Source organism: Arachis ipaensis, chromosome B7 (genome assembly GCF_059453495.1).
Source record: "Arachis ipaensis isolate K30076 ecotype BB chromosome B7, ASM5945349v1, whole genome shotgun sequence".
NCBI lineage: Eukaryota > Viridiplantae > Streptophyta > Magnoliopsida > Fabales > Fabaceae > Arachis > Arachis ipaensis.
In genome coordinates this window covers 5797859-5820971 of record NC_142442.1, presented here as the reverse complement: position 1 = coordinate 5820971, position 23113 = coordinate 5797859, and the positions used below count along the sequence as shown (strand labels likewise).

Here is a 23113-nt window from a genome sequence, read left to right as displayed (position 1 = left end):
CGACTCCCTTATTATTATTATTATTATTATTATTATTATTATTATTATTATATAAACAATTAATCACTTTTTTATATATTTATGTATAAATATATATTATTTAATTTATTTTTAATATATATTTTATATTATAATATATATTTTAAATAAATAACTAATTTAATATATATATATATATATATATATATATATAGACAGTAAATTATTTAAATATATGCTCCTAAGTCAACTACTCTAAATTATTTGGAGCCACAAGTCTTCACTCTTCACTGAATTAATTAATGATTGCCAGCTTTTCAAATAATCTTTTAGTAGTTTAGCCAATAATTAATTACTTGAAGAGCACTTGATGTTAAGATTTTGTAAATTTTTTTAGTTTTTGATGGGTGAAATAGAGTGAATACTCCATCGGTTCTGACAATTACTTCGAAAGGATAACGAGATCCCAAAAAAAAAAAAAACATTCAATTCGGTCTCTGACTTTTTTTTGGGACTGATTAATCCCTATACAAAAAAAAAACATTGATTTTCTTTTGGCACAGGAGTCTCTCAAGAGTCGAATTGAGTTTTTTTTTTTTTATTATCAAGAGCCTCGTTGTCTTTCGAGGTAATTGTCAGGGGCTGTTTTAGATTTTTGTCGAGTGAAATACAAGAAGAACTCGAAATTTTAATTTTTATAATTAGAAAGCTTTTATTTTAAAATCCTTAAGGAGTGTCTTGTTGGCAAAATTCATCTTTTAATTTTCCTCGTGGAGTTAATAAGAAGCAAATATGGAAACATATCTCTACCTTTTCTTTAAGAAATAAAAATAAATAAATAAATAATTTTTCCGGTTTAATTAAACATATAGCTTTGAATTCATGAGAAGTCATCTTCAAATAATTGTTTAAGATATCTATAAACACGTTTATGAATTAATTGATGGGGATTTCTTCTTTCATGTGAAAATTTATTATAAAATATGTGTTGTAGGGTGCTTGCAGTTATAGATTCTTAAATTTAATTAGTATCAGTTGATAAATTAATTAATTAAGACTGTTTTGTGTATCATATTCTCTGTACCGCTTTATTTTCAAATGATTTTTCCAAAAAAAAAAAGCAAAAGAAGTTTTTTTTTTTTCTTTATTATATCTACATAGATTTCTATTAATTTAGGTTCTCAGGTCAAAATATATTTTCTTAACGTATAGTTCATTGAAGATACATTTCTCTTTTGAAACCTTTTTTGTAAAATTCGTAGTCAAATTATAAGTTATGACTCTGATCAAGTTATAACTCAATTTGGTAATTCTCTATTGTAATTTTTTCCATAATTATTGTGGTTGAAATCGAACAAAAAATAGTTAAAAATATATTTATAAAAAATAGTCTAACATTTAAATAAGTAAGTGTTACAAGTTTATGATATAAAAGAGAAAATATAAGATGAACAATATATGAGTTATTATAAAATTTTAAAAGAATAAAAAAAATAAAAATGAAGAATGTTATATTTGTATTTTTTTAATTGAAAAATTATAAAAATAAAATTAAATATATATATAGAGAGAGAGTATTGTCTATAAAATATAAGAACAAATAAAAATAATAAAATTAAATACGATAGTATAATTTATATATTTTGTTGGACTAAATTTATCCGTCGGTGCAAAATTTTTTTACTATTATTATAAACTATTATAAAAGAGTAGTTTAATAAGTTATAAAATATAAAAGTTGATTAAATTCAATTTCTCTTTGTTGAGAGATAAATGATGAATATATAATTATTTAGTAGATATTAATGTCATGACCATTTGATCAGGAACCATGATATTAAAAGTTATTAGTTACACAAGATACGCTTGAATATGATATTAACACAAATAAAATTGATTTATGATAACGGATCAATTTGTACAATACCTAATATGATCAAAGAATAACTTTAAGGTGAATTTTATTTTCGAAGTGAAATTTTTAGGGTTGAAAAAAAGATGAAAAAAACTCAAATCAGCCTCTGACAATTACCTCGAAAGACAACGAGGTCCCTGACAAAAAAAAATCCCAATCCGGCCCCTGACAAAAAAAATAAACCCAACCCGGTCCCTGACAATTACTTCGAAAGAACAACGAGGCTCCTGTGCCATAAAAAAACAAATGTTATTTTTTTTTGGCACAGGGGCTAATCTGTCTCAAAAAAAATTTATCAGGGGCTGGATTGGGTGTTTTTTTTTTCTTGGGGGCCTCGTTGTCCTTTCGAGATAATTGTCAGGGCCGGATGGGGTATTCACTCAAAAAAGATTAATTTAATTAATGGATCAATACAAGAAGTTAAGAATACATTATTGTGCTGAAGAAAAATAAGAAATCGCAAAAATAAATAAATAAATGAAAACAGTTCATGATCCAACCCATCATAAGTACGTACTTGCCCCCCTTTAATGACTTGTCGTGTTATTGATTACAGTACTCTTTAATTTCCAATTATAACTAAATTCATTTTGATTAATTCGTAGTATAAATTTAGATACAATTATTTTTATATAAAATTAATAATTAAAAATTATTCGATAATAATTTAATTAAATTATTTAATAATTATTAGAATTTATTTATTTTTTATTTTAAAAATACATATTAAATTTATGAATTAATTTTTTTATTAAAATATAAAAAATTTAAATTTTATATTTATTTTATATTTATTAAATAAAATTATTTAAAATATTTTATTAATTAATAATAAATTTATTATATGTCTTTAAAATACATATTAATTAAATTTTAATTATTAATTTATATAAAAATAAAGGTAAAGTACTAAATTGGTCCTCTATGTTTGGGTATAATTCTGTTTTGATCCTTAAGGTTTAAAGTATTCTATTTGAATCCAAAAATGTTTCATTTAGCATTAATTTAGTCCTACGGTGAGGACAAAGTTAAATAATTAATGAAATGTCCTACATAACAATAGTACAAGAACAAAATCGATAATCTGGAGAACAAGTACAAGCTCCAGAGGCACAAAATCAACCGTTGATGCATCAATATATTTATTTATTATTTTTCTTATAATATAAATAAAATATTTTTTGTAGGACTAAAGAGAATGATAAATAAATGTATTGATGCATCAACGGTTCATTTTGTGCCTCTGGAGCTTGTACTTGTTTTTCAGATTATCGATTTTGTTCTTGTACTATTGTTATGTAGGACAATCCGTTAATTATTTAAATTTGACCTCACTGTAGGACTAAATTGATACTAAATGAAACTTTTTTTGATTCAAATAGGACACTTTAAACCTAAAGGACTAAAACAAAATTATGCCCAAACATAAAAAACCAATTTAGTACTTTACCCTAAAAATAATTATACGTAAATCTCTACTTATTTATTAATCGCTATATTGAAAAATTAGTACATATATATAGAGTCTGTTTGAAAAGTTACATTTTTTAGCTTTTAACTTATGAAAATTAATAGTATTAATGTGTCTGATATAATTTTTAAAATCAAATTATAATTTTTTAAGAAATTATTTAAATACTTATATAAAAGTTAAAAAAATTTATTTTTCTCATAATAAAAAAATTCATTTATCATAATTTTTTTAAAATAAATATTTTTAAAACAAAATAATTTATTTATAAATTAATTTTAATATAAATATTTATTATTTTAAATTATTTTTTTAATTTAATTAAAATGTTTATCCAAATTACGCCTATAGTAGGTTATTAATTAGGTCACCGTCATAGAACTCGTTACTATTATTGGTATATTTAATTTGCATGTTAATTCGTACAACAATGTGTCTCACATTTTCTTTGTGAGAAACATTATCTCATATTACACACACAAACCATGTTTTATATTTACTGGTGTTTTCTTCAAATATTTATAAAGATAAAAATCAGAAAATATCGACTAAACAATATATTGAAAAATAAAAAAAAAGAGGTCAAAAATCAAACTAAAAGATAAAAAAAAAATATATTTACGGCTGTCATATTATTATTATTATTATTATTATTATTATTATTATTATTATTATTATTATCATCGCACAATTTCCTTTCTTTGGGACTTTGACAAATTCTTAGAAATAATTGGCAGAAGAATTTTTCCTTTTCTTTAACTAATCAAAGAATAACAACAGTAACTTGTCTGAAATCGGTGACTCAATTCAAAAAGATTATTTCAATATTGACATAAAAATTAATTAACTATATTATATGTATATAAAAAATTAATTATTTATATAAATACATATAAAAATATAAAATATATATTAAAAATAAATAAAATAATATATATTTATAATAATTTATTTAATAACTGATATTTTATGTATACATAATATTTTTTAAAATTTATATATGTCCCACTCTCCTAGTAAAATATTTTTTAATGTGACGTTACATTTTTCAACTTGTTGAAGGCCTAGCTACTTACTTGGTTTTTTTTTTTTTTGGTGACTAGCTACTTACTTGGTTTACATAACGAATAATTAAATTTAATATTTTTCTTAATATAAAAATATATAGTTGGATATATGTATGAATTTTATTTATATTAGTAAGTAGTATATATAATTAAAAGAATAAACCAGTACTAAAAAAATAGCTGCAATGATTTTATTTATTTATTGACTAAATTAGTTAGTCAAATTTGTACTAACAAAGTTCTAAAAAAAGAGGAATAATAAAAAACTTTATTTTGGCTAATTACAAAAATAGTCACAGAAGATTTGATGACTTTTCCACTATGCGAATTTGCACACGTGATGAATTACATAACACTACAACCTTTTTCAAATAATTTCGTTACTTCACTAAATTTGATGACACCTGTGTCATTCTACATCAATAATTCAACAATACCCTCCAAATATCAAACCAAATACAAGTATTTTTCACAATCATAACATCATTGAACAAGAAAATGGGTGAAATTAAACATTAAAAATTAATCAATAACTTGTTCAGCCGCCATAAGGGGTCCATACTCCAAAGAGATGTGGACCCCACTTTTTCAATGTATAATCAAAGTGCCACTTTCTTTTTCAAGCAAGACTTGGAGAAAGTTTTACCAAAGTGTGTATATTAATTTCTTAATTGAAAATATAGAATTTGAATCATAGGAATGAAAATAAAAAATCTCTTTAAATTTTTTGGATATTAAAAATCTAAAATTTAAATTCTAAGAATAAAAAGTTCTTACTTGTGAAATCTAGATAGACCAAAACAATAAATATGATTACATCTTTGTTGGAAATTGTAAATTTTAAATTTCATTCATAAATATTAGATTCAATGGTGATTTTAATTTTAATTTTATTTTAAATCTTATAAAATAATATATAAATATTTGTAAAATTATATATCATTAATAATAATTTAAAATTAAAAATACTTTTTTTTAATATTTAATCTTATTCAGTTAAAAATTTATATTATTTTTAATTATTTAATTAACATAATTATACTAATAATAAAATTTTATTAATTTTTTTATCAAAATAATACTATATCTCTAAAATAATACTAATTTATCTTTAATATAAATTTTAATTTTAAATTAATTTATTTTTTAAAAATACTAAAAAATAATACTCTAAAGATTAGAAATACTGTTATTTGATTTTAATTTTATACAAATATCTTCGAATATTTCAATTTCACCCTTCATTTAGTTAGATTTTTGGTAAAATAATGAATCCAACAAATAGAGAAAAAGATAGGGGCAAAATTGTAAAAAAAAGGCATCCTTGGGGTTTTGACCATTGACTTAAAAAAAGACAAAGACAACGTGGCCTTGAAAACAAAGACCCCACAACCCACACACTCATTCATGGCATACAAGTTGATCACGGAATTGAAATGGCAATTTAGCTTTGCATCTGCCAAACAACTTGATAATGGGGTCCATTTCACATGCACAACAAGATAAGCATACAAAATATATATTTATATTATAAAGTCTGCAATAATATTAATAATAAGGCCAAACCTTTGCATCTATCCACAACCAAATTTCACCTTCCTCCCATAAAAGGGGCCACATATTTATATTTTATAATATCTTAGGAGAGAATTAAAATTAAAATCTTATTTATGTCACAATAGTACACATAATAATATATAGTAAGGTGAAAACACAAGAGAGGGGCTACATTATATATATATAGTGACATTAACATCCATGATTGATTTATTAACAAATAAACCAGAAGAGGACCTGCCATAGAACATAAAATATCTCTAAAGAAGACCTAATAATAAGAGGATTACATGTGAATATAAAAATATGCAAAGTAATTTAAAAACTAACTTTGATAGTTAAGGGAAGTTCACATGATCAAAGGGGTGTGTGTGCCAAACCCTTCTTTTCTTTTCTTTTCTTTTCTTCTTTTCTTTTTCTAAGGACACAACAAAAAGTTCCCATGAAACTTGTGTTCTTTTTCTTCACTGGTACCATATTGAAACATCTGGTTGTTTGTGAAGTGAATCCATTCCCATTCCTCCTTGTAGATCCTCCTTGAAATCAAATGATCCTAGATCACAAGGGGATCCAAACATAAAGTTAAAGTTGCTGTTGTTGTTATTGGGGGGGTTGGTGGTGGCGACGGCGGTGGCCGCGGCTGTGGTGGTGGTCTCAAAGGGTGTGTTCATGGCTTTGAACCTGTCAAATTGATTATTATCATCCCTTGCAAAGAAGTTTCCTTCCATCACCATTCCTTGATTGGGGAAGAAACTTTCCTGTTGTTGATTGATGCATTGTTGAGGAATGTTTTGATTTTGATTCTCAGCTACAAAGTTATTGGAGCTTGTGTTCTTGTTTCCTACAACATTTGCATCATAGATTGACATGAGGTCACTGATCATTTTCTGGCCGTCCTCCGGGACGCCGAGTCCGGTTAAGTCGAATGTTGGAGGAACCAAACTAGCAGGCTGAGCTGTGGTGTTTGGTTGAACATAGGACTGTGGGAATATAACAGGCTTAACCTCATTGACATGGAAATTCGGACCGGCGAAATCAGCAGCTGAGTTGTTTCTATATGGACAGTTGAGTTGGTGGTTGTCCCTCGAAGACCGGTCTTGGAAGCCGAGCCGGCCTTCGCTGTAAGGGCACTGAGGGTGCTCACATGTGTAGATTTTCTGATCCACCATCAAGTTAAAGTCACTCTTCCTCTTCCGAATGAAGTCCAAGTTTGTTACAACCTCTCCCTTGATTGGAAGAGAAGGTTTCTGAACCTGCAGCCTTCCCCTCATGCCGAGATTAGACGGATGAAGATTCTCCGGTTTCCGGTCTTCCACGTCGAAGTTAGGCTCATTCTCGGCTCCATCGACGTCATACTCGGTGCAATCATTGATGACCAAAGATCCACTTCCCCCACCAGAAGACAAAGGTGGGCAATAATCAGGATAAAGCTCGCGAGCCAAGGCCTCCTCTTGATTGATGATGGCAAGCCAGGTGGCGCTCTCCTTCGCTGTCATTTTATCTTGAAGGCATTTGGACTGCCTCACGAGCTTGCGAATCTTGGCGATATCAGGAGACATGTGCTTGATAACTGCAGTTAGGACACCCACCTTCCATGCCTTCTTAAGATCATGAGGCTTCTTGTAAGGAGGAGGACCTTGATCTTTAGGCAAACCAATTTGAGGCCACCACTCTTCATTACCGGTCGGCCACCACGGCGGAGGAACACCCTTCTCTAGAGGGAACCTCCTCTGAGGAGGATCACAGTGCTGCATAAGTGCAGACAAGAGAGACCCCAAGGTTGTGTCTTGTAACTCTTGCAAGGTGTGTGGAGTCGGACCGATAGCATTGCATCCATCATTCTTCCCAGGGATAGCATTATCAGCTTGATACTTGGCTATTGCAGCCGGACCGTTTCGATCAAACCGGACCTTATCCTTCCACCACTCGCGAAGATTGTCGGACGCCCCAGTAACCGGCTTCCCCTTCTCGGGTATAATCCCATAGACGAATCCCTGAGCCTTGCAAACCTCCATCATCTTGAGCATATACTTGAGTATCCCATCTTGAGCTCTTGACATCTTTTTCCTCCTAGCTTGTTCTTGGGATTGCCTTTGCTTCGCCGCATCGATGCCTTCTTTAGCCTTGCTTTGCTCTTTCAATCTCTTGAGACGCATTTTGTCCCTCCACATCCTTCTCTCAAGCTCATCCACATCGATCTCTTCGTCGCTATAATCATCCTCCACCACTGCATCAGGCTCAGTCTGTCTGGCAGTCATATCCGATTCGCCGAGGGGACCGCACAAAACATCCAAATCTCCACAAAACCCCATGTCATCAAACATCATCATCTTGTCAATACCTTCAAAGATGGCCTAAATTTCCACAAACAGTTTGATTCAACCTATGTAAAAATCCGTCCCAAATTTTACCCTCCTTCAGAACTATCCAAACATTCAGGTCAACAGATTCTCCAGAACTTTAGATGCCTTCACACCTGTCAAGAGGACAAGGAAGAACAGAACAATCAATTTAATTTAGTACAAAGAACAAAATAAAGTTTCAACATGAAGTGAATACATCAAGAGCATATCAAATTAACAGATTTTACTTCTCATCCAGCAAAATTTGATAAAGATTATATATTTATATAGGTTATAAAAAGTAGAAAAAAATGGATTAAATTTAAAACAAAACTAGAAAAAAAATTATAGAAAATAACATAGGTTTCATCTGATAACTTCAATCCATGAAAACACTACCTAGATCAGGCGCTGGCCAGATTGAATAGATCTAAATAAACAACAAATTAAATACTAAAAACTCATGCAGCATAAACACATAACATGGTTCCAATGATAATTCAATCAAACTATTTTTTTCAGGACAAATAAAATAGAAGATTCCATATTCAATCCACCGTCAAAACAATAGCAAGTCCATGCAGAAATACAAGATCTAAAAAACAACCCAGAAGACCATACATAACATCAAAAACTAAGATTTAAAAGCACATAGGAAAAAAAAAAGATTAGAAAGTTAAAAAAACTGAGCAACAGAAAGCCATGAAAAGATTAAAACTTCACAGATCAACAGGGTAGTGAAACCACATATCAAAACAAACAAGAAGAAGAAACACCCAATTGAAACCCCCACAAAAAAGGAACAAAATAAAAATAAAAAAACAGAACCCCACAAATTAAGTTGACCAAGCAGCTTAAGAAATGAACTGAAGAGTGAAAAAAGTTGATTTTTTTAATCACGTGGGGAAGCTTACCAGAAGATCCAGAACAGGGTCTTGATGAGTGGTCACGAAAGAGGTCAATATGGATAGAAGAAGAATGAATAGAAGGAGGAGAAGGAGGAGGAAGAAGAAGAGAAGGTTATTTCAGGGAGTTTGAAGAGCACATAAGAAAGAGAGAAGAGAAGAGAAGAAAGAGAAAGTGAAGAGAGAGAAAGGGAAGGTGGGAAGAAAGAGAGAGAGAGAAAAGAGACAGGGTGTTTAGAGCATTATTATCTTCTTTGTTATAATAATATTTTTAAGTATTTATATTATATTATTTTATATTTATTTATTTGCTTTGCTTAAGAAGAGGAAGAGTGTTGGTGAATGTGAAAGTGGTGTGTCTTTATTTAATTACATTACATTACATTACTCATTGGTGGGATGGTTAAAATTATATTCATAAAAAACCAAAACTTTCAAAAGTAAAACCATCCCATATTTGAGGGGAGAGTAAAATATCCCATATTTGAGGGGTGGAGTAATTCAATTAAGAGGCTATTTACAATTTAATTTTGAGGTAAATAATAAAATAATTTTATACGTATATTTAATTATATAATATTATATTAATAAAAATAATATGATAATTGAATAGATATAATTGAATAAATGAATAAAATATTTTATATATTTAATATATTAAAATTAAAATAATATATTATGAAAAATATTGTAAAAAATTTATAAAAATAATAAAATAAAAAGATTATTTATTATTAAATTTATAAATTTATAGGAAATTATTTTTTTTCTTATTTGATAAGGATATAAGTATTTTATTTTATTAAAATTTATATATTTTATAAGTATTATTTTCTTAAAATTTTAATAATAAGTCACTCTAAATTAGTTTTCAAAATTTTTAATTGGTTATTTTAGTTTTTAATAAATTTTAATTACCAAATAAATTTTTAAACTTTTATTTTATTAGACAGATTAATTTTTATATCATATTATTTGTCTAAAAAATTTTAAGAGTAGTTGTTAACTTGTTATTGAGTTCTACACATGTTATACAGATACAAATATTTGATCCATATCTTTAATGTTTGAATAAACTCAAAGCTTTAACTATGTGTATTTTATAAAGATATTTGTTAAAATAGTAAAATTAAAATGATTTTTAGGGTAGTATTTTTAGATTTTTTTTATATATTCGATATATATAAAAGACTTGAAACATATTTTTAATATGAAATTTTCTTTTTTGTATCTATAGTAAATACACTTCTATACTAATTAAAAAATATACCCAATTAATATATCTCGCTCAGATTAATTTTAGATGGTTCGTAAAGTAATTTCCGAAGATATGTCATACAAATAAATGAGGGTCAAATAAATACTTTCGTTCTAAAATAAAAAAGTATATATATAAAATCAAAAATATTATGTATCTACTAAAAATAGCTATTAAATTAATTATTCTAAAATAAAAAAGTATATACATAAAATCAAAAATATTATGTGTCTACCAAAAATAGCTATTAAATTAATTATTATATATTTTATTTATAAATATATGTATTGTTTAATTTATTTTAAATATATATTTTATATTTTAATATATATTTATACAAATAATTAATTTAATGACTGATATAAAAAATTAATTTTTAAAATAATTATTTATATATAAAATATATATTAAAATATAAAATATATATTAAAAATATTATATATACAAAAAAATTAATTATTATATATTTATATATATGTATATATAGAAATATCTTGTTTCACATATTTTAAATATATATTTTATATGATAATAATTTAGCAAATAATTTTTAATATATTAATAATATAATTATATTTATACATATTTACATTATAGTTGATTTAATGAGTTATTTTTTAATATATACCGAAATAGGTAGAATTGGCAAAGGTGGGATATTGAGGAAACCAGGTAATTATTGTTTCCAAAAAGAAAGGAAGTAAAAAAGAACATGTGTAAATAAACTCAATTGAGAAAGAATAGCCATTGTTGTGGAGTGGAGGGTAGGTAAATCCCATCCACTTCTGAATTCAAAGTTATGAGTATTCTATTCAGTACCATTCTTTAATAACAGTTACGTAACTCTTCTTAGACTTCTTTGTTTTTTTGTGTTCTTATTCGGTCGCATTAATGCTCTCATAGAAGCCATGAAGATCAAGTAACTCTTTTCATATTATTTATTTATGAAATTATTTATCGTGTACTTTAAGAATATATGTTAAGTTTATAAATTAATAATTTTTTTTAAATATAAAAATTTTAAGTTTTTAATATATTTGTTTTATATTTATCATGTATTTTTAAAATACATATTAGCTCAATTCTATTTATTTTTACACTTCGATTAATATTTGCTTTAAGAATAGAAGAATGATAAAAGACATCAAAATTTATTATTTTTGTCTGCTGTTAGCTATTAATATTTAAAAAGTATAGGATGAAATATATTGTTAAAATATCAAACTAAAAAAATTAAATTAATAACTAAATGATTATCAAAAATAATATATTCTGATAGTCTATTCCTTAATATTTTTCTTAAGGATATATATTTTTTTTTCTTTAAAATATCTCCCAACTCAATTAGTTCGAAACTAATAGGTTGCGAATTAAAACTCTATTTAAAATTTATCGCTAGTTAATGAATAAAATTACAATTTTAATATTTATTTAATAGAATAAATGAATTAACTATTCAATCAATTCAAATAATTTAAATTGTATATTAAATTTTTTGTTTTAATAGATAAATTTTCAGTTATTTTAATAATTAATAATATTAAATTGAAAATTTTTAAGATGAGAAGATTCATAAAATAATAAAATAATAGATTAATCAGAATTTATAACTGTAAGTTCTAATATAACATACGTAATTTTCACTATCTCAGTTTAAAATTAATTAACCATTCACTTTACCGTTTTACTAATTCTTTCGCTTTAAAAGAGTTTCATCTAATAATGTTAATATGTTTTTTATTTCTTCGATATCATTAATATGTGTTTTTAGAACACAAGTTAATTAAAATTTTATTTTAATTATTATTTAATTATTATTTCTATGAAAGTGTGTAATGTGTGAAAGTGGGGACCGTGTTTGGCTTCGTCGGTTTGCAGATAATTGATAAGGGCACCTGACCAATTATGAAGTTCACACACCCAAACAAAATGAAACGCACACAAACACACATAACATAAAGTGGGTTACTCAGTGGAACACACTGTGTGTGGGGATAACTATTTAAAAAAAAAAAAAACTATAATAATAAATTAATAGATAATAATGCAACCCATCCCATTCCCCTTTACTTCCACTATGGTTTTGCTTTGGACAATTTTCAAGACATTAAAAAATTATTGATTTTATTAAAATTTTTTCAGGTATTTATTTTTTATTTTAGGTCGGCTGAGCATGATAATTAATTTTTGGTTAGTTATAAATATAGTTTAATGAGTGATTCTCTAAATTTGATGCTAAAAACTTGAAATTTAAATTCATTTCTCTGTCTCTATAAAAATAATATAAGAAATATATATTTATTTTTTAGTTATTTACGGTATTCAAATTCGATAACTAAAGATTAATTCGTTACAGATGAGCTTTATTTAAAGATTTGTTATTGGTCAATAAATTACTAAATGCACGAGACAGAATTCGAATTTTCAATATTTTTTTAAACGAATAAATGAACTAATCACTCGACCAATCTAAATTGATTAAAAAATATACGTATATTATTGCACTATTTTCATCATTTTTATCAAAAACAGAAACTGAAATGCTATTTGAGTTATGAGTATATAAACAAAATTTCCCAACACAAAAGCTAATTTAAAAATAATTTTCAAAAATTGAAACCTTCAATCCTGTGGATAAAGTTCACATAAAATCTAGCCCATTTTTGTCAAGCTAATTTTCATTGGTTGAATTTCCATCCTTTATTGTTCTTATCATTACACCTACTTTTTATCTGTCTTCTAATGCCAAAATTAGTATAATGGGAGTTACTTTATTTATTTTATTTTTATTTTGTTAGATATTTCTCTAGGTATAAGCCAAAATATAAAAAATAAAAATCAAAGATACTAAATTAACCTAGGGGTGAGCACGAGTCGTTGGTACTCGATTACCCGTCTGAACTCAAACCGAATCAATTAAATTGGTTCTGGAACTAATGGATAATCAGATCCAATCCGAACCAAACCAATGACTCTCTCTAGTAACTAGTTCGAATAACAGTTTTGGTGGCGCAGAATCCGAACCAACCTGTAGACCCGACCATATATTAATTAAATAAAAAATAAAATTAAAAAAAAAAAAAATATATATATATATATATATGCCTTTTAGTATGGTTAAATTTTAATGTGTTTAGTATTTAATATGTTTGAATTTTAATGTGTTTAATTTTTAATATATTTAGTGTTTAACATATTTAGATTATTTCTATTAATGTTACATGTTTATTATATTTACAGAATTTTTAAGATAAAAATTTTATTTTTTTTAAATTTTTTTTATGAATTTCTGTTTCATCGAATATTCAATTATTCGAATCGAACTAATCTATTTTTAGTCAGTTTAGTTTGATTCGAATACAAAAAAAAAATATAAATTTAAACCAAACTGAACCAATTACAACTCAATTAATTCGATTCTAATTTCACCTTAAATCTGAACCAATTTATCTGTACTCACCCCTAATTAACCTTTAAAAAAAAAGAGCAACAAATAGATAAATATTATGCTTAGTAATTCTGTTGCTTCTTGCCACCAGCATAACAAAGTAATTATTTGGAGTCCATAGTCATTATACAAGGGTATAGAGTAACAATAACTAAGTTGAGTGAACGCAATTTAAATAAACGTTAAAAGTTTAAATTTTGCTTTATATATATATATATATATATATATATATATATATATATATATATATATATATATATATATAAAAATATAACATAAAAAAAAATATAAAGTAACAATAACCAATTTGAATTGAATTTGTCTGTATTTGTAAAAAAAATAAATAATTATTTTGATATTTAAAATATTTTGATTTGATAAAATAGATTTTTTATATTTATTTTTGATAAAATAAATTTTTTAATATATACTAAATTTGATAAAAAAAAAAGGTCTAATTCTCAATTTGTTATTCTGAATAATTAGGTTATTTTACCAAACAAAGTAGATATTTGGAGTTTATTTTATAAAAAATAAATGCGATAATTTATTTTGTAAAATCAAAATCTTTTGAAGGTTAAAATGGCTATTTATTTATTCGACAAAATAGTAATAGAAAAGGGAGTATAGCGTAACAATAAATATATAAAATAATTTCTACAAAATTTTGATTTCTTTATATTTCATCAGTGACATAAAAATAACAACAAGAAATTAAAAATCTTACACTAACTTTGTTTCCATTACAAGCATATGTATATCAGTTGAAAAAAATATTTAATGTTCTGTACTAGATACTTTATATTTTATTATATAAATTTCAAAAAAAAATATTTAAGGAAATAAATATCAAATACTGTTCATATATACAAAAAATAGATATTTTGCCTTTTATGAAATAATATTTTGATTTCTTTCCTTAACAAATTTCCCGAGAATATTCCTCCACCAATTTATATTTTTTTAAATTAAGACTATTGCATGTTTGGGCGCCATTATTTTGTTAAAAAAAAAGATCTTTTTTCAATGAAAAAAGATCTTTTTTTATTTTTTAACGTGTTTGGTAAATTTCTAGTAGTAAAAATAAAAGCACTAGTAAACTAAAAAAAAAAATCTTTTTTGAGAAGCTGTAATTTACATCTTTTTTTAAAAGATTTTTTTTTTTAAAAAAAAGATGTTTTTCATGTAATAAATAAACAAAAAAATACTTTTATATTGTTATACCCAAACATAATTGATTGATAAAAAGACCTTTTTATATGAGATATCTAAATATAAAATTATTTTTACTTCTCTATAAAATCTTTTAAAAAAAGATAACTCGAAAAAAGATTTTTTCTTAAAAGCTCACTTAAACAAGCCTATGTTTGATGCATCATATAATAATAAGCAACATTGTATAATTGTGGTTCCATGGCAAGTGTTGTCTTTTTATTTTAATAACATCTGTAACATTACACTTATATATATATAGAACCGATTATATGTATAGAAATATCATGATCTTGAAAATTATAACAAGTTTTTGCTTCCCATTGAATTATTGATGTAGGGTACAATTAGGAAATTTAAGGCACTAATTAAAAGATTAAAACATTTTATTATTTTGATTAATATATATGATAATTTATTCACAATATTTTATATTTTGTAGGATAGATGACGTATATAAATTGTTTGGAAGGCAAAATATTGTTATTACATATTAGACCTCTTTTATTTATATAAATGATTAAATAAACTGTTATACCTGTGGTGTATTTAGTAGATTAAATTGCTCAATAAGTGTTGCTATAGAACAGTGGGATTTAGATTTTAGACCCATATATATATAAATTCATATACTCTACAGATAGGGACGGATCCAAAAATCTAAGAACGGAGGGGTCGAAAATTAAAATTTTGTATAATTAAATATAATATTATATATTTAATAATAGATATAATTATAATTAATTTTTTTATTAAAAAAATTAATAAATACTTGTTAAATAAAAGAATTATCTCAGTTTTTATAATTTTTTTATAGTTTTACATCTAATAAAATATAAAATTATATATTTTTAAATATTTTGTTAATTAATTTACTTTATTAAGTATTTATGTGACAGTAAGATATATTTTTATTTTTTATATCATTAAAAAATATAACATAAAATAATGTAAGTTAATTGCACTAATAAATTTATTATGTGAATTTAAAATATATTAAAGTATTTTTATATAATAATAGAGATAAAAATTAATTAAAAAAACAATAAAAAAAAACAACTAAATAAAATTGGAAAAATATAATATTATCCTAAATAATATTAAAGTAATTTTTATATGATTATAAATGTTAAAATTAATCTTAAAAAAATATAAAAAAAAACTCTAAATTAAATAAAAAATACAAATAATATAAATATATGTAGAGAAATTTAAGTTCTAATATATAAAGAATAGTAACTCTTTTTACTATCACTATACTATTAAATTTTACTTTATACAATACATTTATTATAATAGTATATGAGCTTTTAAAATTTGTTTGGAGGATCCAAGGCCACTATTTACCCCCTTAAGTTCGTCTCTGTCTACAGAAATTTATCTAAAAATTAGTTTTTCAAAAAATTAATAGAGTGTAACGATTTAGTAGGAGAGTAAAAATTATAAAATCCATTCTCTTTAAAAATAGTAATACAATTTATACTTGCAGATACTCGACCTGTCTCTATTCAATCGATTTTTGTTTTAAATAGAATAAAATTAAGATCAAAGTGGGTATATATATATAAAAAATTAATTTAAAAAAATATAAGTAAGAGACAAATTAGAGTGCAAATAATAGCAATGAAGTAAGATCTATATAAAATAAAAAAAGGACAAAATAAACGATTAGATAATACGAAAATCTGCCACATTATTGTTGTCTTAATCATCCTGCCACAATCTATTAATTAAGACATGGGACAAGGGAGATTTTTCCCTCCATATAATTTATATATGTTATTTACCCTGTTTTTCGTTATATTATTGAAAAATTTTCAAGTATATCGTTATACCGGTGTTTCAGTAATTTTTAACCGTTGATCTTAATTATAAAAAATATATATAATATATATAATTAAGATTAACGATTAAAAATCACTGATACACTGGTACAATGGTACATTTGAAAATCTTCTTATATTATTTAGTTAATTGTTACTTTATTTTATATGATAAATTACGGTGGCTATTTTTTTTTTTTTTAAGTTAGAATAGTCACATAAATGGTTGTGTTTGTGCGAAATTCAATGAAACTGAAGTTTTTGTTTGACCATTGAAATTAACCAAAACTCCAAAAGTTTCAGGTCTCATAGATCTGAAGAAACAACACCACGATCCCTTTCACCATAACTAAAACCAAATCAAACAATAAAACGTCATGGTACATGTTTTTCAATTTTTATTATATTTTTAAAATAATCTTAATATCCATTTCTCATAACAAGGGTTTGATTTCTTTTACCACTCTTACCTTTATTTTTTAATTTTTTTTTTTCAGATTCACTTTGTGCTTCTCATAAGTAGACAAGGAAAAGTAAGGCTTACAAAATGGTATTCTCCATACTCTCAAAAAGAAAGATCCAAGGTATTTGTCTACATGATTGCATACAAAATTTTACATTTTAATTCATTATTATCATATATTATATATTTTATAGAAGAGGATCACATTTTTTTGTTTGTTTATTCAAGTTATTTGATCTTGAGCTGTATCATCATTTGGGAATTAGGGTTTAAATTGTGGTAAGAGATCGTAATTGTGATTGTAAAAAATTAAAATTGTGACATATAAGTTTTACATTGAATGTTAAAATTTCTGTTCTCAATTACAAATTTAAATTCTTAAAAGTGTTTGTTTCTTTTTTTTTTCTGAAGGTAATTCGAGAGTTAAGCAGTGAGATTCTCTCACGAGGTCCGAAACTGTGCAATTTCGTAGAATGGAGGGGATTTAAAGTTGTTTATAAAAGGTGTGACTAAGAATATTCAAATAACACGAAAATTTATTTCTAATTTTGAGATTTTTTTTTTTAATATTGTTTCCAGATATGCTAGCCTTTACTTTTGCATATGCAGTGATCAAGATGACAATGAATTGGAGACACTCTCCATTATTCATCATTATGTTGAGACATTGGATCGCTATTTTGGCAGTGTGAGTTTCAAGTTCTTCAATTCTCAACTTTCTTAACAAATTATACAGGTTTAATTATTCTCTTGATTTTTATAATTTTACTAAATTTTTAATTAGGTTTTTATATTTTTTTTTCAGTTGATTCTTTAAACTATTTTTAATTTTATAATTAGATAATTTTTATATCAAAATGGTTAAAATTAACATAATATTATATCTAATTATGAATATTTTTAATTTATAAAAAAAATATTCAGTTAACTCTAATATTTTTTATATTAAAAAAGATCTAATTATAAAATTAAAAATAGTATATATAGAAATTCCACTTAAAAAAAATATAAAGACCTAATTACAAATGTAATAAAATTATAAAAATCAAAAAAATAATTAAACTAATTATATATTGCCAATGCATGTTTCAGAACTTGAATAATTAGTTCCTCTGATAGTTTTTTTTTTTTTTTTTTCTTCTTTTTTATCAGGTTTGTGAATTGGATTTGATCTTTAACTTCCATAAGGTAATTAATTGTTTCTCATAAACATTATTATCTCTAGTTTTCTTTACTAAACTAGAATGTGAAATACACATTTTCATATAATCATGTAAATGGTCAAATTACATTTAAGTATTTTATAGGTTTTGTTTAATAAGTGTTTTAAGAACAAAAAAAAAATAAATAGAAATAAGATAAAAATTATTAGACAAATAGTTTTATTTTAAAATAAAGACATTTTGTTTGTTTTTGTATGTTTCTTCTCGATGGTATACCTTTATATCTCTTAGTATTTATGTATTTCTGTCATTGATTACTAAAGAAATTTCAAAGAAAACGAATCAAATAATCTATTGTGACCATATTGAACTAATTAAGCTTCAATAATAATTAATTAAAAGGCTAATCTGTGTAAGGTTGATCTTAAGCAGGCATATTTTATTTTGGATGAAATTTTGCTTGCTGGAGAGATGCAAGAAACTAGCAAGAGAACTACACTCAGACTCATAGCTGCACAGGTATTTATTTATTTATTTATTTATGATTTAATTATTTTATTGGTCTCCAAAGTTTTATCAAATTTTTAATTAGATTCCTATATAATTTTTTTTTTCAATTAGGTCTTTGCACTGCTTTAATTCTATAATTAGGTCTTTCATAGTGTAAAAAATGTTAGAGTTAACTGAATATTTTTTCGCAAATTGAAGGTATTCATAATTAAAAACCTAATTAGCTCTTTGACCGCATGTATTTTAGGAGAAATATTTTGTTAATTTTAACATTTTTGATATGAAAATGACCTAATTATAAAATTAAAAGTAGTGTAAGAATTCAATTAAAAAGAAAAAAAGTATAAAGACCTAATTGAAAATTCGGTAAAATTATAGAAACCAATAGAATAATTAAACCTTTATTTATTTAAATATAATAATATGAATGGAAATACTAATAAAATACTGATCTTATATGATTTTTGCAGGAGGAATTATTAGAAGCAGCTAAAGAGGAGGCTAGTTCATTGAGTAGCATAATTGCTCAAGCCACCAAGTGAGAGAGAGATTCATAGTGAATTATATCATGTTACAATAATTAGCTTATATACTGCAAATAAAATTTCAATCAAGTGATACTTTTCTCTCTTATTGCTTTAAAGATTTTTTGACAAAGCCATGTATCCTTGGTTAATTTCATGTACTCCAAATACTGAAATATGACTTATTGTTCATATCATTGAAGACATGTATCTCTTTTCAATTTTTTCTTTTGATTTTAATAATCTCATTCTTGCTTTCTTGAACAAAAAATAGTCAGTTTTATATTAATTTAGTATTAGATTCTTCTAAAGTGTGTGTTATATTTTAGAGAATAAAATATAAATTTAGACCATCAATAAAAAATATTTTAAATTATATTATCATCTTATGCGTATATCTATATTTAATTAAATATGAAATTACTTATTTTCTCATTAATAATTTAGTTATTGTCCTTTACACTATAAATAGTAAATACAATTAAAATCTAACTTATTATCCTCAAAATATAAATTTTCATTTTGGTCAACCCTCAAAAGGTCATTATCTAGGTTTTTGGACCTTAGTGGTCAACGGGCTCATTTGTCATGTGGGCCCATTATATCTTGCTATTCTATTGATAAATGAAGTGGTCCCATAATGGGCCCATTAAGAGTAGTGGGGGGTTGTAAACCCATTAGGCCCATAAGCATTTAAAAAGCATAGGACACACACTCCATAAAATATTGACCTACTTTTTATGAACATTGCATGTAACTTGATCTCAAGTAAAAACAAATAGAATTGAACAAATTATGTGATGCACTTTTAAGGATATATTTGAACCATTCAAAACCTATGAAATAAAATAAACAATAAAGGTTACATACATACAGAGACATTACATTATGAAAAGACCTTAAAACTATGGATAAAGTAAAACCACAGATACATAAATGATAGCTACATTTGAAGATGAAGGGTAACGAATTGTCTAGAAACTGTTGAGACCTAAGATGGGTTACCTTAATTGTAGGGGCAATGGGATTATATATAAACAAATAAAATTGGACCCACCATGTGTGAAGGAGAAGAGGATTGGGGCAAGCAAGAAAAGATGAAAGGATACAAGTTCTTTTAGGACATTTTAGGTGCTAGATTTTTTTTTTTTTTTAATCTTTTAGTGTTTTAGGTTTTAGATTGAGATGTACAACCAAAAAAAGAAATTTTAGTGAACATATATATTGGTTTTCCACGACATCACTCAACTTGACAGGTCAAAGATTAATCTGCCGTAATACTAAACTCTATTTAAGGGTTTACTGTTTACTAGGGCTGGAAGTGAGTCAAGCCAGCTCATAAGCTCGTTCGAGCTCGACTCGTTAATAGCTCGATAAGCTAAGCTCGTGAGCTAGTGAGCCAAGCTTGAGCTTGGAATTGAGCTCATAAATTAAATAAGCCAAGTTTAAGCTTGGATAAGCTCAGCTCATTAGCTCGTGAGCTGACTCGATTATATATATATATACACACATCATATATGCATTTAATCTATACTTTTAATATTATATATATACATATGAAATAGTAATATATAATTATATATATTAATGATCTTAATTATTTAAAATTTTATATTTATTTTTTACATATAATTTTGATGTAGGACATAAATAAAAAATTTATAATTTATTAATAGATAACAATATATAAAACTAATCTTTTAATTTTTTTTAAATATATAAGTTATAATTTATTGATATAGAATTATAGATTATGTATTTATGTTTCTATTATTTGAGCCAGCTCGTGAGCTTTTGGTGAGTCAAGCTTGAGCTTAAGAAATAGGCTCGATTGTTAATAAGTCGAGCCGTGAACCAAACTCAATTTTTGTGAGCCGAGCTTAAGCTTGGTCTAGCTCAGCTCAACTCGGCTCACTTCCAGCCCTACTGTTAACCAATGAGTTATTGCATATATAAAGCGAAATTCAAACTTCCGACACTTGCTTAAGATATTTTTATATATTTTATTTTCATGACAATTGGAATTTCATGTTGGGCTTGAATATATAGAGGACTGATTATTGTATATGTGCACCGTTTTTTATTAATTCTTTGATACGATGATTCCAAATTTAGTATATCATATTTAATATTTTAATTTCTTTGTTTTTGGTGACTGTATTTAGGAGGATTTCTTTGATGAAGAATAAAATTGGATAAAGAATGAAGATTGAAACTAATCTTTTAAAGAAGTATGTATTGCACATGATATCTCTATTTCATATTTTTTTTCCTATTTAAAAAAGTATAATCTTTATTCTGCACTCAATATCATTTTTTATCGTTTGGAGTGTATATGGATCGGGTAAAATTGGATTTGTCCTAATTTATACTCAATTTTAAATATACATTGGATCTCTTTTTTAGATTTTAACTCGATTTTAAACCGAATGAAATCTAAATATTTTCGGACCACAATTATATCGGGTTCAAATCGGGTGAAAACTAGGTCTTTAAAGCTTTAACAATAATTTATAAAAAAATTTATTTATGATGCACTTATTTATAAAGAAAAAACTTGTTACCGAGAAGTTGATATCTATATTTAAATTTGAATTTATTCATAAATTCTAATTTGATGCTTCTTGGATCTATTTTCTAATTTAACAACTGTGATTAAATATAAAACAATAAACTTATAATTAATATAACATAATATTGGAATTAATTTAAAACATATAAAATATATATATTTTTTTAGTTCCCTTAGGATACACATCGATCGTATGAAGTCGAATTCGTCTTAACCCAAATCCGACTTTAAATAATGACTGAGTCTATTTTTTAGATTCTTATCCGATCATAAATCTAGTAAAATTACACTAAATTATTCCCTAAAATATTCAAATTCAGACCGACCGGACCAGACCATGTACACCCGTATCCACCATAGCATTGCTCAACATATTTTGTGATTTTGTCACAAAAATCCCAGGCGTACAAAATTGCAGGTATAAAACACAACATAGATTAGATTACTACCCTAGCACGAGGTAGTCCACCACCCTATTCCCAAAGTAGAAACACAAACAACAACTTATTATCATTTTCTTATGTATGCTTAATAAGAAGAGGTTGGTAAGAATAACGAGATAACAATTAATTTGGTTATTGAGTTTTTTACATATTAATTAATTTTTATTTTTAACAATTTTATTGTTTTTTCGGTCATGCTAATTTCATTACAAGTCCAAACTCCAAACTCTATATAATGTATTATATTTCTTTTTGTTTTAATTCCAACTGGGCCTGACCCCATAATCTATATATACTGCTTCTACTATATGTTAACTATATTGCTGATAATTGGGCTAGGCCCATTATACTTTTTCTCATTTGAATAAAAAGCAAAGGCAAAGGTGGAAAAAAAAAAAAAGCAAAGGCTTATAAAAATTACAAAAACTTTATTGCCAACGATTCTAATAATACGTACATTA

General features: G+C 25.3%; 2 protein-coding genes across 2 annotated transcripts; one reads left to right on the top strand and one right to left on the bottom strand.

Annotated features, from left to right (window-relative positions):
• Nucleotides 1–6077: 6077 nt before the first annotated feature.
• On the bottom strand, nucleotides 6078–9526 carry LOC107608818 (ETHYLENE INSENSITIVE 3-like 1 protein). The gene is made up of 2 exons (XM_016310553.3): nucleotides 9246–9526; nucleotides 6078–8465 (listed from the first exon to the last, which is right to left on the bottom strand). The coding sequence occupies exon 2, from the start codon at nucleotides 8317–8319 to the stop codon at nucleotides 6454–6456; it is 1866 nt and encodes a 621-aa protein (XP_016166039.1). The 5' UTR covers nucleotides 8320–8465; nucleotides 9246–9526; the 3' UTR covers nucleotides 6078–6453.
• Nucleotides 9527–17250: 7724 nt separating this feature from the next.
• LOC107608401 (AP-1 complex subunit sigma-2-like) lies at nucleotides 17251–19675 on the top strand. The gene is made up of 7 exons (XM_016310197.3): nucleotides 17251–17357; nucleotides 17475–17561; nucleotides 17852–17943; nucleotides 18050–18128; nucleotides 18593–18628; nucleotides 19036–19122; nucleotides 19584–19675. The coding sequence occupies exons 1-7, from the start codon at nucleotides 17355–17357 to the stop codon at nucleotides 19653–19655; spliced, it is 456 nt and encodes a 151-aa protein (XP_016165683.1). The 5' UTR covers nucleotides 17251–17354; the 3' UTR covers nucleotides 19656–19675.
• Nucleotides 19676–23113: the final 3438 nt, after the last annotated feature.